Source organism: Pseudoliparis swirei, chromosome 23, assembly GCF_029220125.1.
Source record: "Pseudoliparis swirei isolate HS2019 ecotype Mariana Trench chromosome 23, NWPU_hadal_v1, whole genome shotgun sequence".
Lineage (NCBI taxonomy): Eukaryota > Metazoa > Chordata > Actinopteri > Perciformes > Liparidae > Pseudoliparis > Pseudoliparis swirei.
The window spans coordinates 4,457,451-4,473,913 of record NC_079410.1 but is presented as its reverse complement, the minus strand read 5'-3'; the positions used below and the strand labels follow the sequence as shown (position 1 = coordinate 4,473,913).

The 16,463-nt window shown below is 46.1% G+C and overlaps 1 protein-coding gene across 2 annotated transcripts in view; it reads right to left on the bottom strand.

The window, feature by feature from the left end:
- LOC130188608 (protein kinase C beta type-like) overlaps window positions 1-11,763 on the bottom strand; it is a 109,452-nt gene extending 97,689 nt beyond the window's left edge. Inside the window, exons 1-3 of one of the 2 annotated variants that reach the window (XM_056407010.1) lie at window positions 11,746-11,750; window positions 11,396-11,656; window positions 9,867-9,898 (exon numbers count right to left, since the gene is read on the bottom strand). In XM_056407010.1, the coding sequence (XP_056262985.1) occupies window positions 9,867-9,898; window positions 11,396-11,598 (235 nt within the window). In that variant the 5' untranslated portion in view covers window positions 11,599-11,656; window positions 11,746-11,750. Of the gene's footprint in view, window positions 1-9,866; window positions 9,899-11,395 lie in introns of both variants that reach the window. The other variant, XM_056407012.1, reaches the window with a different exon arrangement.
- Between the last annotated feature and the right edge of the window lie 4,700 nt (window positions 11,764-16,463).

Sequence of the window (16,463 nt, the reverse complement as noted above, 5' to 3'; positions counted from 1 at the left end):
CTCGTGGAGGCAAGTTACGAACTTTAAGCCAGTTTATTTGGATAATTTGATTTTAAATCTAGAAACGTTCAAAAGTTTGGGGTCAAACAGACAATTTTGTGTTTTACATGAAATCTCACACTTTTATTTATTAAATAAATTGCAAAATTAATATAAAATATAGTGAAGACATTGACGAGGTTATAAATAATGATTTTTATTTTAAATATTAATGTTCTTCTTGTGGCTCAAAGGAAGGCCAGTTTTATAGCTTCTCTCAGCAGCATAACTGTTTTCAGCTGCGCTCACATAAAAGAGGTTTTAAAGGGTTTTCTACCCCTCCGCTAGTCTTCTAAGGCGATAACACAATGTACCATTAGAACACTGGAGATGGGCCTCTATACACCTATGTAGAGACTTCATTAACCACCAGAGAACAGTCATTTACACATTAACTATGTGTATTTGTGATTTATTTAATGTTATCTTCACTGAAAAATAAGGACATTTCGTTGTGACCCCAAACTTTTGAACGGTAGTGAATATTATTTTCATAATAAGACAATAAGCAATTTATTTTCAATGCATCAAATGTCAGATCTCCACGTTCACACAGCAGGATTATTAGAATAATAATAAAGACGTCGCCGCGGGGCGTCTCTCTTCTTTATCCTCCCATCAGCGCTTTCCGTTATCTCAGGAAACACCTCCGTCGGCCCCCGGTGCTTTTTAATCCTTTTTTTTTTTTCACCTGCCACTTTTCAATGTTCTTCCTTCACACCTACATACTCGGCCCTCCCTCCCTCATCCCCCTCTCCACTCCCCCATCCATCCATCCATCCCATTTAGTTGTCCTCTCAACGGAACACTTGGGCTCTTTATAAAAAGCATCAACGCCCACAGCTTCCAAACTTGGCCACCAGAGAGAGAGAGAGGGGGGGGGGGGTAGATGGAGAGAGATAGGCGGAGGGAGAAGTGGGGGAGCCGCAGGAATGGTTGAAGGAGGAGAGAACGAAGGTAAAACGTGGAGGGAGAAACGATGAAAAGACAGGAGGGGGGGGAGAGAGAGAGAACTCGGGGGGGGGGAGCGACTGGAAGACAGTCAGATTTTTTGATTTATTCCGGTTTACTTCAGGATCTGTGTGTGTGTGTGTGTGTGTGTGTGTGTGTGTGTGTGTGTGTGTGTGTGTGTGTGTGTGTGCAAGCTTTTCTGCCTTTCATGGTTTCCTGCATGAATACCCGTTTTGTTTTTGTGCATGCATCTGTGTGTGTGGCATTCATGTATCTAGGTGTGTGTGTGTGTTTGTGTGCGTGTGTATGCATGAATCTAGGTGTGTGTATGTATGTATGTGTGTGTGTGTATCTGTGTGTGTGCATGCATGTATCTCTGTGTGTGAGTGTGTGTGTGTGTGTGCATGTATCTGTGTGTGTGTGTGTGTGTGTGTGCATGTATCTCTGTGTGTGAGTGTGTGTGTGTGTGTGTGCATGTATCTGTGTGTGTGTGTGTGTGTGTGTGTAGGAGGCGGGTGTTGGATCTGGAGCCCCCCCGCCCACGCAGGTCGCAGCTCAGTGCGCAGCAGCACCTGAGCTGCGTTCGCCAGCGCCGACACACTCGGTATTTGCGGGCGTTCACCGACGCGTTTGAACCCCGAACGGCTCGTGGAAAACCGCTCGGTGCGTAACCACGGGAACCGTGGGCGCCGGAGACGCCCAAATAAACCAAAACACGGAGCGCGGAGTCAAAAGGGAAGAACACAACTCCTGAATGAGCCGAGGAACAACATCCCTCCTTCTGTGAGCAGAGCGATGCAAACAACACCTTCACAGGTGCAGCCTACACCCAGAGCCTACACCTCTCCCCCTCTCTCTCTCTCCCTCTCTCTCTCACTCTCTCTCTCTCTCCCTCGTCCTCCTTGTTCTCTCCTCTGAGACCCCCACCCCCCTCTCTGCTGTGTGTCGTTGCAGCATACCTTTCAGCCATCTGCCTCATCCATGTATTCATGTTTTGGTGACATGTGTACGGGATGGAGCGTTGATGACGTCTCCCACGGCGACCGTATGGCGCCTCGACGTAGAGGACTATATTATGGGATGCTGAGCAGAACTGGTCTGAATACATTATGGAGAATTTACAGAGCGTGCGTCTCGTTATGCCCCAATTTATCCCCTCTTCCTCCTCCTCCTCCTCGTCCTCTTCCCGGTATTCTCTTGCATGTTTCACGTGACGGTGTCTTCGCTCTCCGAGGACATGCCACATACCACATGCGACATGCCACATGACACTTGCCACATGCGACATGCCACTTGTGACATGCCACATGCCACATGTGACATGCCACTTGCGACATGCCTCATGCGACATGCCACATGCCACTTGCGACATGCCACATGCCACTTGTGACATGCTACATGCCACTTGCCACATCAGAATCAGAATCAGAATCAGAAACAGGTTTATTGCCAAAGAATGTTTTCACAAACAAACGAGGAACTTTTTTTGGCGGAAGGTGCAAGAATCGCGCACCAAGACACCGAGGCGCCGTCCGCGGCGCCATCTAGGAAAGGGTGGATGAAAGATGACAGCATAACATGAGGGAAGAGAGGCGAGAAAAAGAAAAAGCCACCCCCCGACTATGCCCCTAGAGGGGTACAGTGTGGGAGCAGGAGAAACAAAAAACACCATTGCACATAAGCACATACATCTTAGACATGACTTGCAACGAGTAGGAAGGGGGGGGAGGTAATCCAAAGACTGGGCGATAGCCCCGTCATTGGGGGCAGAAGGTAACCAGCACCGACAAGCAGCCAACCCGGTCCTACGACAGTCACGGCGCCGGACGCAGACCCCGTCCTGTCACCCTGGGGGGGCAAAGCAGGCGAAGGCGTGGGATGGGGGGGGGGTAGTGAGTGCATTTCAGTGTGATGGTTGTGTGTGTAAGTGGCCTGATGTATCGTCCTCCCCCAGTCCACAACAGACAAAGTTCTCAGTCCACAAGATGGTCGTTGCCATGGAGATGGCCTTGAAGGGTCCTGGGGAGAAAACAACCACAGGTGTCTGTGGATAGGGGGAAGGGAATGAGAGAGTCTCGCTTCAGTGATCTTCGGGAGTCGTTGTACCAGACACGTCCTTGGCCTAGGCTCGTCCTGGTAGAGGGCCAGCAGATAAGATTGGGATTGTTTGGTCTTCCAGTAGCTGCATGTCAATTTTGCGCACCCACTATTCCTCCATTTTCCTCCCGTTTGCCAATAGGATTTCAAATCGATCCAATTTCATTTGCAGAGCCATCAGCTTCTCCACGATGTTGTCATTCTGACGGTTTAATGCCAAAGTCTGAGTGCCAACAACTCTGCCCAACGCGTCAATCATGTCGGGCAGCCTTAGGGGGCTTTTAACAGCTGTCACCGTTTCCTTAATTTTCCGATAAGCCAGGACAGCGCCAAATCCAAACAGCAGAAATCCTGTAATCAAAGTTCCGAATAGGTAGATGTCTTCTACGTCCTCCACGGAAAGGGCTGCTAGGCACACGACACGTCCATCGTGTAACCAGCTGCAACGTCCCGGCAGGACAGGCAGGTTCCCCCGAACCCGAGCTTCTCGTCGAGAAGATGGTGTCAATTGCGTTTAGGGACCAGTTGATCACGTCCATGGTTTTTAGTTCGAAGAGCGATGCGGAGAGAGTCTCTCAAGTATAGAGACAGACAAGACATGACGAGAGAAGCCAAGCAGGGAGGGGAAGGTCATGGGGAGGAGAGGGAGAGAAAAATGCCACTTGCCACATGCCACTTGTGACATGCCTCATGCCACTTGCGACATGCCACTTGCGACATGCCACATGTAACATGCCGCATGTCACATGCGACATGCCACATGACACTTGCCACATGCGACATGCCACATGACACTTGCCACATGCGACATGCCACATGTGACATGCCACATGCGACATGCCACTTGCGACATGCCACATGCCACATACCACATGCGACATGCCACTTACGACATGCCACATGCCACTTGCCACATGCGACATGCCACATGCGACATGCCGCATGCGACATGCCACTTGCCACATGCCACATGCGACATGCCACTTGCCACATGTGACATGCCACATGCGACATGCCACTTGCCACATACCACATGCCACTTGCGACATGCCACATACCACTTGTCACATGCGACATGCCACATGTGACATGCCACTTGTGACATGCCACTTGCGACATGCCACTTGCGACATGCCACATGCCACTTGCGACATGCCACATGCGACATGCCACATGTGACATGCCACTTGCGACATGCCACTTGCGACATGCCACATGCCACTTGCCACATGCCACTTGCCACTTGCGACATGCCACATGCCACTTGCGACATGCCACATACCACTTGCCACATGCGACATGCCACATGACACTTGCCACATGCGACATGCCACTTGCGACATGCCACATGCCACATGCCACTTGTGACATGCCACATGTGACATGCCACTTGCCACATGCGGCATGCCTCTCACTCTTCTGCTTCTCCCCGTGCAGCTACGAGCTTCTTTCACTGGAACTTTCAAGGAAATCACATGTCCTCCTCTCCTTCCTACACCCTTCCCACTCACCTCCTCCCCCCTGTTGCCTTTGTGTCTCTCCCTCTATGAATTCCACCCCCTCTTCATCTTCCTGGACTTCTCCCGCCTCCTTTCCTCATCTCTGCTTTCCTTCTTTTCCATACTTTCCCACATGCAGATTGTCTCTCCTCCTTTCCTTCTTCTTCTCCTCCTTCCCTCCTTCCCATACTTCCCCTCCTTATCCTCCTTCCCCTCCATCCTTCTCCTCCTCATTCCCTCCTTTCCTTCCTCCTTCCCTTCCTTCTCCTCCTTCCCCTCCATCGCTCCTTCCATCCTTCTCCTCCTCATTCCCTCCTTATCCTCTTCCCTCCTTTTCCCTCATTCCCTCCTTCCCCCTTTAACTCATTCCCCTCCTTCTCCTTTCCTCTCCTTCTCCCTTATTCCCTCCTTCCCCTCCTTTCCTCCTTCTCCCTCATTCCCTCTTTCATCCTTCCCCATCCATCGTTCCTTCCATCCTTCTCCTCCTCCTTCCCCTCCTTCCCCTCATTCCCCCTTTAACTCATTTACCTCCTTCTCCTTTCCTTCTTCTCCCTTCTTCCCCTCCTTTACTCTCCTTTCATCCTTCTCCTCCTTATTGCCACATTTTGCACTCGTCCCTCTCAGGCTCGCTAATAAAAGGGTAATTTGTCCATTATCCCACGTCTGAGAGGAGCCAGAGGAGGACACCGACAAGCCTGAAACCCAACTCCTCATTTACACACTAATTTAGGAACACACACACACACACAACCAATCCCGTGGCAGCATTAGAGCTCACGCGGCTCTGCACAAACAGCCATTAAGGGAATCAGAGCTCCTCGTGAAGCGAGGCGTTCAACATGTTCACATCCAGAGAACACGCGTGTTCCAGAGCACACGCGTGTTCCAGAGCACACGCGTGTTCCAGGAACACGGCGGCAGACTCCCACCGACGCGCCGCAGAGTTTCGTTTCCAGCTCCGACCGGACCGAGGCGGCAACACACGTTACACAATATGCAAAACATCTGGACTCTCACTCACTCACTTCCCAGAGGAGGGGGAGGAGATACGGCACTGCCACGACAAATGGAGAATAATTCGATCTCAAAGTCACTTCCTGGTTCTTCACATGTGGTTCATCGAGTCTGGGCAGCTTCTAGCGTGTGGATGCTGCAGTGGGTCTGGTGTCCATGGGCTCGGTGGCACTCGGTCCAGGTATTGATCGCCGTGTGTGTGTGTGTGTGTAGAGGAAAGTGATGAAATCCAACACGACGATCTAACGTCCGTCTGTGTGCCGGTTCAGGGAGGAAATATCCTTCATGAGCGAGAGCGGTGGGGTCTGCTCTCTGGAGCCCATCACAGCCCGACAGGTGGGCTCTGTGGACTCGGCCCCCAGACGACGAGCCCACCTGGACCACCGAGCAGCACACAGCCATGTGCAGGAAGCATCACCAACACAATCACACAAAAACAACTCAAACCACAGCCAGCTTCCTGTTGACCCGCGTGGCGACGCAGAAGAGAAGAGAGGAACTAAAGTCACAATGCTGACAGGAAATATACTAAATGAGAGTCAGATCTAAGTGATATGAATACATCACACACACACACACACACACACACACACACAAACACACACAGACACATGCATGCACACAGATCACACACACAGATACATGCATACACACACACATACACACACACACACAAACACACACACACACGCACGCACACAAACACACACGCACACAAACACACATGCATGCACACAGATCACACACACAGATACATGCATACACATATATACACACATACACACACATATATATACACACATATATATACACATATATACATACACACACATATATACATATATATATATATACACACACACATACACATATATACACAAATATATATACATATATATACATATATACATATATATACACATATATACATACATATATACATATACATATATATACATATATATACACACACATATATATATATACACATACACACACACACAGACACATGCATACACACACACATACACCTGACACACACAGACACATACACACAAACACACATGCATACACACACACACAGACACATGCATACACACACATACACACACACACACGCACGCACACAAACACACACACGCACGCACACAAACACACACATACACCCGACACACACACACACACAAACACACAGACACATGCATACACACACATACACCTGACACACACACAAACAGACACATGCATACACACACACACACACAGACACATGTCCTCTGTTCAGTTGTGTGAAAACTATGTGACTGTCAAACAAACACAACCATGTAGACCCAAGAGGCAAAGCACACCCCTCTGTGTGTGTGTGTGTGTGTGTGTGTGTGTGTGTGTGTGTGTCCTTGCAGAGGAATCCCCCGTCTCCCCGAGCTCTACGGAGGTGATACGGCGCTCCAGACGGACGAGTCGGAGAGCAACTTGCAACAAATGCACACACACCTGATGAAAGGTTCAAAGTGCTGCTAAGTGCCTCCACACACACACACACACACACACACAGTATGTGCCCCCAACCAACTGCAACCACACCTCTTCCTCCACAGAGGCCCCCGAGGGCCCCTGCAGAGCGGCGGACGCCATCGACCCCGTTACACGAGGGCCGTGCCGAGCGGCACCTTTTCCATCCGACAGCACACACACACACACGCGCGCAAACACACACAACCACACACACACGGTTGCGTCTGAATATTTCACTGTTGCTAGGCGACGTGCAGATCCTTGGACGCATCCAGTTGGCTGTTAAACGCGATAGAGAAGAAATCGACTTCAGGCAAATTGATTAAAAAGAAAAACACAAAAAGACAGTTCCCGTGGACTGGCTTCGTCTCGGAGTGTTTTTTCACTTCCTGCGGCGGCGGCGCCCGCTAAGACGATGCTGGGTCTGCACTCCGTTAAGGAGACAGAGAGGAGGAAAGGAAAGGAAAGGAAGTCAAGGTTCCCTTCGTCAGCGAGGAGAACGTCTCACGGCATCGATCACCTCGAGTCTCACGGGTCAGAGTGGACACGTCGTCATGGTTACGGGGCGTGAACACGCCATCGCTGCCGTACATGTTGGATGTTTTTAAAACCACAAAAATGTGCAAATAACAACTCCTCCTGAACGACAGAACAAACGATATTATTAAAACACCAACGTCGTTCAAGAGCGTCCAAGTCTCTAATGTGCTTATAAAAAATGGAGAGAGAGAGAGAGAGAGCTAGAGGGAGAAAGAGAGCTAGAGGGAGGGAGAAAGCGAGAGAGCTGGAGAGAGAGAGAGATAAAAAGAGGGAGGGAGAAAGCGAGAGAGCTGGAGAGAGAGAGAGCTAGAGATCTAGAGAGAGAAAGCTAGAGAGAGAGAGAGAGCAAGCTAGAGAGAGAGAGAGCTAGAGAGAGAGAAAGCTAGAGAGAGAGAGAGCTAGAGAGAGAGAGAGAGAGAGAGAGAGAGAGAGAGAGAGAGAGCTAGAGAGAGAGAGCTAGAGAGAGAGAGAGAGAGAGCTAGAGAGAGAGAAAGCTAGAGAGAGAGAGAGAGAGCTAGAGAGAGAGAGAGAGAGAGCTAGAGAGAGAGAGAGAGAGCTTCATGTCCCTCAAAAAGATAGAACATCCTAAATAATAAGATTTAATTGAATGTCTTACTTTAGTTTCGTGTTCCTGAGACGTATGAGGCCTCGCTGTCGGGGTGTGACCCCCCCCCCCCTCGTTGCCCTCAGACCTCCCTCCTCTGATCTCCCCCCCCCTCGTTGCCCTCAGATCTCCCTCCTCTGATCTCCCCTCGTTGCCCTCAGATCTCCCTCCTCTGATCTCCCCCCCCCCTCGTTGCCCTCAGATCTCCCTCCTCTGATCTCCGCCCCCCTCGTTGCCCTCAGACCTCCCTCCTCTGATCTCCCCCCCCCTCGTTGCCCTCAGATCTCCCTCCTCTGATCTCCCCCCCCCCCGTTGCCCTCAGATCTCCCTCCTCTGATCTCCCCCCCCCTCATTGCCCTCAGACCTCCCTCCTCTGATCCCCCCCCCCCTGCCCATCCTCTGGTATCCAACTCTTCCTCTCACTGAGACGTCCTCTCTGCTCAGACCGCTGCAGAAGTTCCTCTCATCATTCCGTTTTCATCAGAGCTCTATTTTAAACCGCGGCGCTTTCAATTAATCGCCCAGTGGGGGGGGGGGGGGCTGACTGGCCTGCACACAGAACCATGACGGAGCCATCTGGAACCGAAAACGGTTCTTCAGAGTGATGCCATAGAAGAACCATTTATGGTTTCCCAAAAAAAAAATCAAAAGAGTTCTTCAAAGAACCTATAAAGGTGTCTCAAAGAACCTTAAAAAAAGGTTCTTTAAGGCACCATTCATGGTTCCTCAAACCAGGGTTCTTGAAGAAACATTTCCTTAAAGAGTTCTTCAAAGAACCTATACAGGCGCCTCAAAGCCTTCCATAAAAGGTTCTTGAAGGCACCATTTCCAAAATGGCTCTTCGGTAGGTGACGGTTCTTCGTAGAACCACAAAGCCTTTTAAAGAACCATCATTGTTCTGTGTGGGGACGTTCTATCGGAGCTGCGTCGGTTGAGTTCATTAAAACCACCGAACACTAAATAAACAACAACATCCTTCACTCTCTTCTTTTCCATCGCATGTTTTTTGTATATTTCTGTGACTCTGGGCTCAGAGCGTGCAGCCACTGAGGAAAGGAAGCGAGGAGGACACTAGAGGGAAAGATAAATGAGCCACTGGAGACGGTAAAGGGAAGGAGAGGTGGAGAGAAAGAAGAAGGAAGGAAGGAAGGAAGGAAGGAAGTGGAAGGAAATGACAAAAAGGTGAGGTCGGAGAGGAGAGTGATGGAGGTTGAACGGCGGAACATTGAGATTGAGAACATTAAATTCTGGGCAAAGCAAATATAAAACAAAAGGTCTGACAGTAGCGCCAACGCCCAGAGGCGCCCGGAGAGAAGGCCTGCACGCCACCGCGTAGGCTGCAGTGAAGAGAGCGTCCATGTCTCCTAGTTCCTATGCAGCGTGGGGGGAGGGGCTCCAGCCCCCCCACTCGGCCTGAAACCAACAGCGGAGCTCCACCAGTCAGGAGGACCGAGTTCACGCTCTTCTCTCCAGAATTTATTTGCATATTGAGAGAAAAACGTTGAACTAAATCTCAGACTTCACAGGTGTGTGTGTGTGTGTGTGTGTGTGTGTGTGTGTGTGTGTGTGTGTGTGTGTGTGTGTGAGTGAGTGTTTGATCCTCCTACCTTGACACTGGAATCCCTGCTTGCCAAAACCCCTGCGGAGGAAAGAACAGACACAGAAAACAGGTTGAACAATGTACAGGCACAGACGTGTGTACGCGCACACACACACACACACACGCGCACACACACACACACACGCACGAAACTCAGAGAATGAATTTGAAACTCTCTCTCTCTTAAGACATTTGCATGGAAGCGGATGTCAAATACTATCTGCCAATTTGTGTGTAGCAGCATAGATTACACACACACACACACACACATAGACACACATTGAAGTATACAAGCAGCGGGGCCATTCGATTATTGTACCAACAGTGGAGTACTGAGGTCAACACACACTGCATCTGTCCCAGGGCAACATGGTCAACCACACCTAGATTATGGATTAGGGAATGCTTCACATACACAAACATACATACACACACACACACTTGCTTGCTTTAACACTCTCAGCCCTGCTAATTTGGCTACAAATAGATCATCTCCAAAGGGGTGTGAAATCACTCATTGTTCTTGTCATGATGCACATTGACCCAGATAGAGAGAATAATAAACAGGTTATACAATTATGTCGCACAGTGTTCCTGTTTAGTGTACACACACAACCAGTGGGACCTCGAACACACACACACACACACAGTCTTTCTAGGTCATTTCGCAAATTAAAAAGCCCATCACAGGAGTTAAATAACACCCATTCTGGGAATAGTGCACAGGATAATAATAAACGGGACAAATTAGGCCGACCTGAAGCCGGAAACTCATTTAAAAAACCTGAGCGATGTCACAGGGTGGGAAACCCTGGTGGGATGCATGGAGACAAGTCTGCACAGGTGATTTAGAGGAGAACATGAAGAGGAGGAGGAGGAGGAAGAGGAGGGCTGAACTCCTGTCACTGTGAGACACTTTCTGTGACAGCTTTTGTTTCCTCTCTCAGCTCCTCGGCCAACAAACATGACCTCCCACCTCTCTCTCTCTCTCTCTCACACAAGTGCCTGCATAAGGTTATCTCTGCAGCCCTCCCACTTGCTTCAGTCCTCCTGTAACTTAATGATGACTACCAAACACCATCCAGCCATTTTGTCTTTTTTCACATCAATGTTCTCCATCTCTCTCCCTCTTTTTTCATTTAATCATCATTTAATCACTTCTTCTCATTTAATCCTCTGTTATGTCACCGTCTCTTAACTTTTACTCTTTTTTAACTCGTCTTGTTCGGTGTTTTTGGTAACTATGTGTTTCATATGTTGTCCAGGTCAACCTAGAAAAGGAGATGTTTTAATCTCAATGAGTTTCACCTGGTTAAAATAATAATTTAATATAAAAAATTAATAAAACAGAACTAAAAGATTCAGTTTGTCATTAAATAACTTATTTAAATAGATATAAATGAAACGGAATTATTCCACTTTCTCTTTCGGTTTCAATGAAAAAAATTGCAATATTCATCCCCCCTCTCCACACACACACACACACACACACACACACACAAACACACACACACACCCACAAACACACACACTCACCAGATGAAGTCGGTGCAGTGGCTGCAGAAGGTGGGCTGCTTGAAGAAGCGCGCGATGAACTTGTGGTCCTTCACCTCGAACACGTTCTTCTGGCGGAGGGCCCCCTGGCGCGCGAAGCCCCGCATGGGCTCCGCGGGGCCCCCGTCCTCCCCGTCGCTGCTGGCCGCCGCCAGCGACGACGCGTCCGCCGTAGAGTCTGCCATTCTCCGGCTGCGCGTGCGTCCGTCTCTCTTCACCTGACCACCGCGAGCTGTCGGGCGCCTTCGAAAGGGGGCTGAGAGAGTCGGTCAACCGGAAGGTCGCGTGCGGTAGTTTAGTTTAGTTTAGTTGTTGTTGCTGTGTTCTTGTACCTCAGTTTGAGTCGACGAGCTTCCCCCCGACCGTCCTCTCGCTCCGCTTCCTCCTTTTCCTCTGAGCGCGCGAAGAGCTGGTGACAACCAGAGAGAGAGGGAGGGAGGGGAGAGAGAGGGAGGGAGGAGAGAGAGAGGGAGGGGAGAGAGCGGGAGGAGAGAGAGGGAAAGGAGAGAGAGGGAGAGAGAGAAAGAGAGGGAGGGAGGGGAGAGAGAGAGCGGGGGGTTGAGAGAGTGCGGGAGAGGGAGGGGAGAGACCTAAAGATAGAGCTATAAAGAGAGAGACCTAAAGAGAGATCTAGCTAGAGAGAGAGAGAGACCTAAAGAGAGATCTAGCTATAGAGAGAGAGAGAGAGAGAGAGAGAGAGAGAGAGAGAGAGAGAGAGAGAGAGAGACCTAAAGAGAGAGCTAGAGAGAGCGCGGGACCTAAAGAGAGATCTAGCTAGAGAGAGAGAGACCTAAAGAGAGAGCTAGAGAGAGAGAGCTTCAAGTCCCCACTTGTCCCTGACATGTAAATGTTCCTGTACTTTAAAGAGTTTGAGCTCTTCTAATGAACCTATAGTGACTTGAAGGATTTACCTGTGACTCCATCTGTGAACTGTTGGGATGAAATCAGGTTTTTATTTATTATATTTTGTGATATTCTTTTGGTTTCTTGGGATTGGGCGATGATAAACTCTTCTGATCCTGCTTTTCTTTTTTATTTCTTTTTCATGGATGAAGAAAAACAATCTTGCAAATTATCTTGAAAATTAAAAACCTGACAAATCAATTTACTTCATCAGACTGTACCTTTAAATGATAAGGACCACTGAATCATTGAAACGGTTATTATAACAATGCAAGTGATGTTGTCAGTCGTCATGTGATCATATAAAAGTTCAGCCGGTTCTGTGAACTCACCTGTGCTTCCAGGTGTTGCTCAGCATCGAACTCAAAGGAGAAGATCTTTGATCTTTGATTTTAAAAATAATATTCATGCACTATCGTTTAAACGTAATATTCTGGGAGACATGATTGTGTAAAATTCCATTATTTCTCATTAATTTGTGCAAAGCTGAATAAACATAATTTCTAAGAAATCAGCCGACAGTAAACACCAAAGGGGAAAGGGGGGGGGGGGGAAGCGCTCCTTCTTCCCAAAGCGAGATATCTCTAAGCCGTTAAGTCTCGAGCGCCGGCGATGAAGAGCAAGCACAGTTGCTGAGTTGTGACTCATCTTTAGAGGGATTTTGTTTCAGGATCATCATCATCATCATCATCTGCCATTGTTTTTCAAGATGCATTTAACACATAGAAGTAGATACATGGCCTACTTGAGTCACGTGACCTCAAGGTCAAAGTCAAGGTCGTCTTTATTGTCAATTTTCCATTTGTGGAACTTGCAGAACATTTTTTTATTATTTGTCTCGTCCAACATAAAGTGAGAAATAATAATAGTAATAAAAGTGGTAAAGTGCAAAGACAACAACAATAACAAAAAACATTTAGACAACATATCATTTATAAAATAAGAATTATATATATATATACACTACCGTTCAAAAGTTTGGGGTCATCCAGACAATTGTATGTCTTCCATGAAAATTCACTTTTATTTATCAAATGAATTGAAAATTGAATAGAAAATAAAGTCAAGACATTGACAAGGTTAGAAATAATGATTACTATTTTAAGTATTAATTTTGTTCTTCAAACTTCAAGATCAAAGGAAGGCCAGTTGTATAGCTTATATCACCAGCATAACTGTTTTCAGCTGTGCTAACATAATTGCACAAGGGTTTTCTAATCAGACATTAGTCTTCTAAGGCGATTAGCAAACACAATGTACCATTAGAACACTGGAGTGATAGTTGATGGAAATGGGCCTCTATACACCTATGGAGATATTTCATTAGAAACCAGTCGTTTTCACCTAGAATAGTCATTTACCACATTGACAATGAATAGTGTGTATTTTTGACAAATGTTATCTTTATTGAAAAAACTGTGCTTTTCTTTGAAAAATAAAGACATTTCTAAGTGACCCCAAACTTTTGAACGGTAGTGTATATATATACATATATATACATATATGTATATATATGTATATATATACATATATATATATATAAGATTTGCCAATTGATAAAGAAAAGAGCCGAGAATCCTCTTTTTAAACCTGCATGTGTCGGTAAAGTCACTTGACGTCAGTGCAACGGCCCCGAGCTCCACATATAGATTAAAAAAGCATTGTCAATGGAGGTGAGGCAGCGGTCTCCCTGGCGGTCTCATTCCAGGACCGGGGACCCCACCACGGCCCGCCGGGCCGCACGGCGCCGCCAGCCGGTGACCTAGATGATGCATTTAGCTGCAGCACAGATGACGGCGTGTGCGGCTCACGCCGGTCCCATCGATACCGGCTGCACGGCGTTCGGCTCCCTCTCGCCTTAGTACCAGAACCAGGTTTCAAGGCTCTGGGCTCCACCACCATGTGCATGACAGGTGTTCTTCCTTTGCGATTGCTTACTTTAACCCTTGTGTTGCCTTCGGGTCATTTTGACCCGATTCAATATTTAACCCTCCTGTCGCCTTCGGGTCAATTTGACCCGATTCAATGTTTAATGTCGGTGTTCTTTCGGGAGTCAACAAACAAACATAAAGTACATCACACTTAAACTTGGAAAACAATATTAATTCTAATAATTTTCTGGAGATTTTAATAGCTGGGGTCATATTGACCTCAAGGGTAAAATATGTTAGTAAATATAAAGGTAACAGGAGGGTTAAACATTGAATCGGGTCTTATTGACCCGAAGGCGACAGGAGGGTGAAACATTGAATCGGCTCAAATTGACCCGAAGGCAACACAAGGGTTAAGACACACATTACATTAAGTCTTCTGAAATGTTATGTTTAAATGTCCAAAGTTAGCTTTATTCAGGGTTCGTACGGTCATGGAAAACCTGGAAGTCATGGAATTTTTTTTAATGGTTATTTCCAGGCCTAGAAAAGTCCTTGAAAATAAAAATGTAATCCCGAACAGTTTTGAAAAAGTCATGGACAGTTATTATATATTAATTTACGTAGTTTTGATTTAAGTGAATAAACATTTAGATAAATATTTAATCAAAGTAGTCATTTATATATATATATATATATATATACATACACATACATATATATATACACACATACATACACATATATATATATATATACTGTGTATATATATATATACACATATATATATACACATACATATATATATATATATACAGGACTGTCTCAGAAAATTAGAATATTGTGATAAAGTTCTTTATTTTCTGTAATGCAATTAAAAAAACAAAAATGTCATGCATTCTGGATTCATTACAAATCAACTGAAATATTGCAAGCCTTTTATTTATTTAAATATTGCTGATTATGGCTTACATCTTATGAAAACTCTAAAATCCTATCTCATAACATTTTAATATTTCCTCAGACCAAGTAAAAAAAAAGATTTATAACAGCTGAGTGTTTGTCAAGGCTCAGGAAACCCTTGCAGGTGTTTCGAGTTAATTAGACAATTCAAGTGATTTGTTTAATACCCTACTAGTATACTTTTTCATGATATTCTAATATTTAGAGATAGGATATTTGAGTTTTCTTAAGCTGTAAGCCATAATCAGCAATAAATCAGAATAAAAGGCTTGCAATATTTCAGTTGATTTGTAATGAATCCAGAATGCATGACATTTTTGTTTTTTTAATTGCATTACAGAAAATAAAGAACTTCATCACAATATTCTAATTTTCTGAGACAGTCCTGTATATATATATATATATAGATTTCAGCAAATGTTTGGTCATGGAAATTTGGTTTAAGGTCGTGGAAATGATCAGATTATTAAACCCTGATTATTTCATATTAAATGTGTGTATCTTCACATCCATTGGATGAAGCCGAGTTGGGTTAAAACTAATATCTGGACAACGGATGAAGAGTCAAAGGGAATGTTGCTATGAACCGTCTCTTTTAATCACTCCAGTAATGTCAACAGACACATTCAGCCATGTTTTTAGGATTAGGACTCCTGTGTGAGGACCTTCAGAATAAAGATATGAAAGTGGAAAGTTTGTCTTGTCTGTTGATGTCTGGCTCAGAATCTGAGAAAAAACAAATTTTGGGAAGACACCCATGAACATATCATTTTGTTCATGGGCAAAAGTGTTATCTATTGACTCACTTTTGGTATATTTAGGATAACTTTACAGTCACAAGTGACGAAATGTAGTAAAAAATGTACCCTCGATGTGAATTCTAGATGTTTTCTTTCCACTAGTCAGAAAGAAGACGCTTTATGAAAGTTAAGATGAATAGTTACGTGTCTCCCCAAGTCTGCAGTCCCTCTCCCCGCATTTGAGTTAGCGTTAAATGCTAACGTCGCCGTACCGCCGCGCTAACAGCAGGTGTAACGTTGAACGCGTTTAGCACGTTTTTTTGTGTCTTATTTTTCGACCTGCTGTCACTGAATTTCTACAAGAATATTTTCACACATCTATAAGTTCGTTAAGCGAGAGAACGACTCAGACCGGAGCGCAGGTGTTTCTAATTAGCATCGTTAGTGGTATCCGGCACACCTGTGCGTCGCTGGCTCAGAACACATGGCCGTTCTCAGGTTGCTTTGTTGCTCTCATGCATCCACTCCTCCAAAGGATCCTCTCTCTCTGTTTCTCTCTCTTTCTCTTCTTCA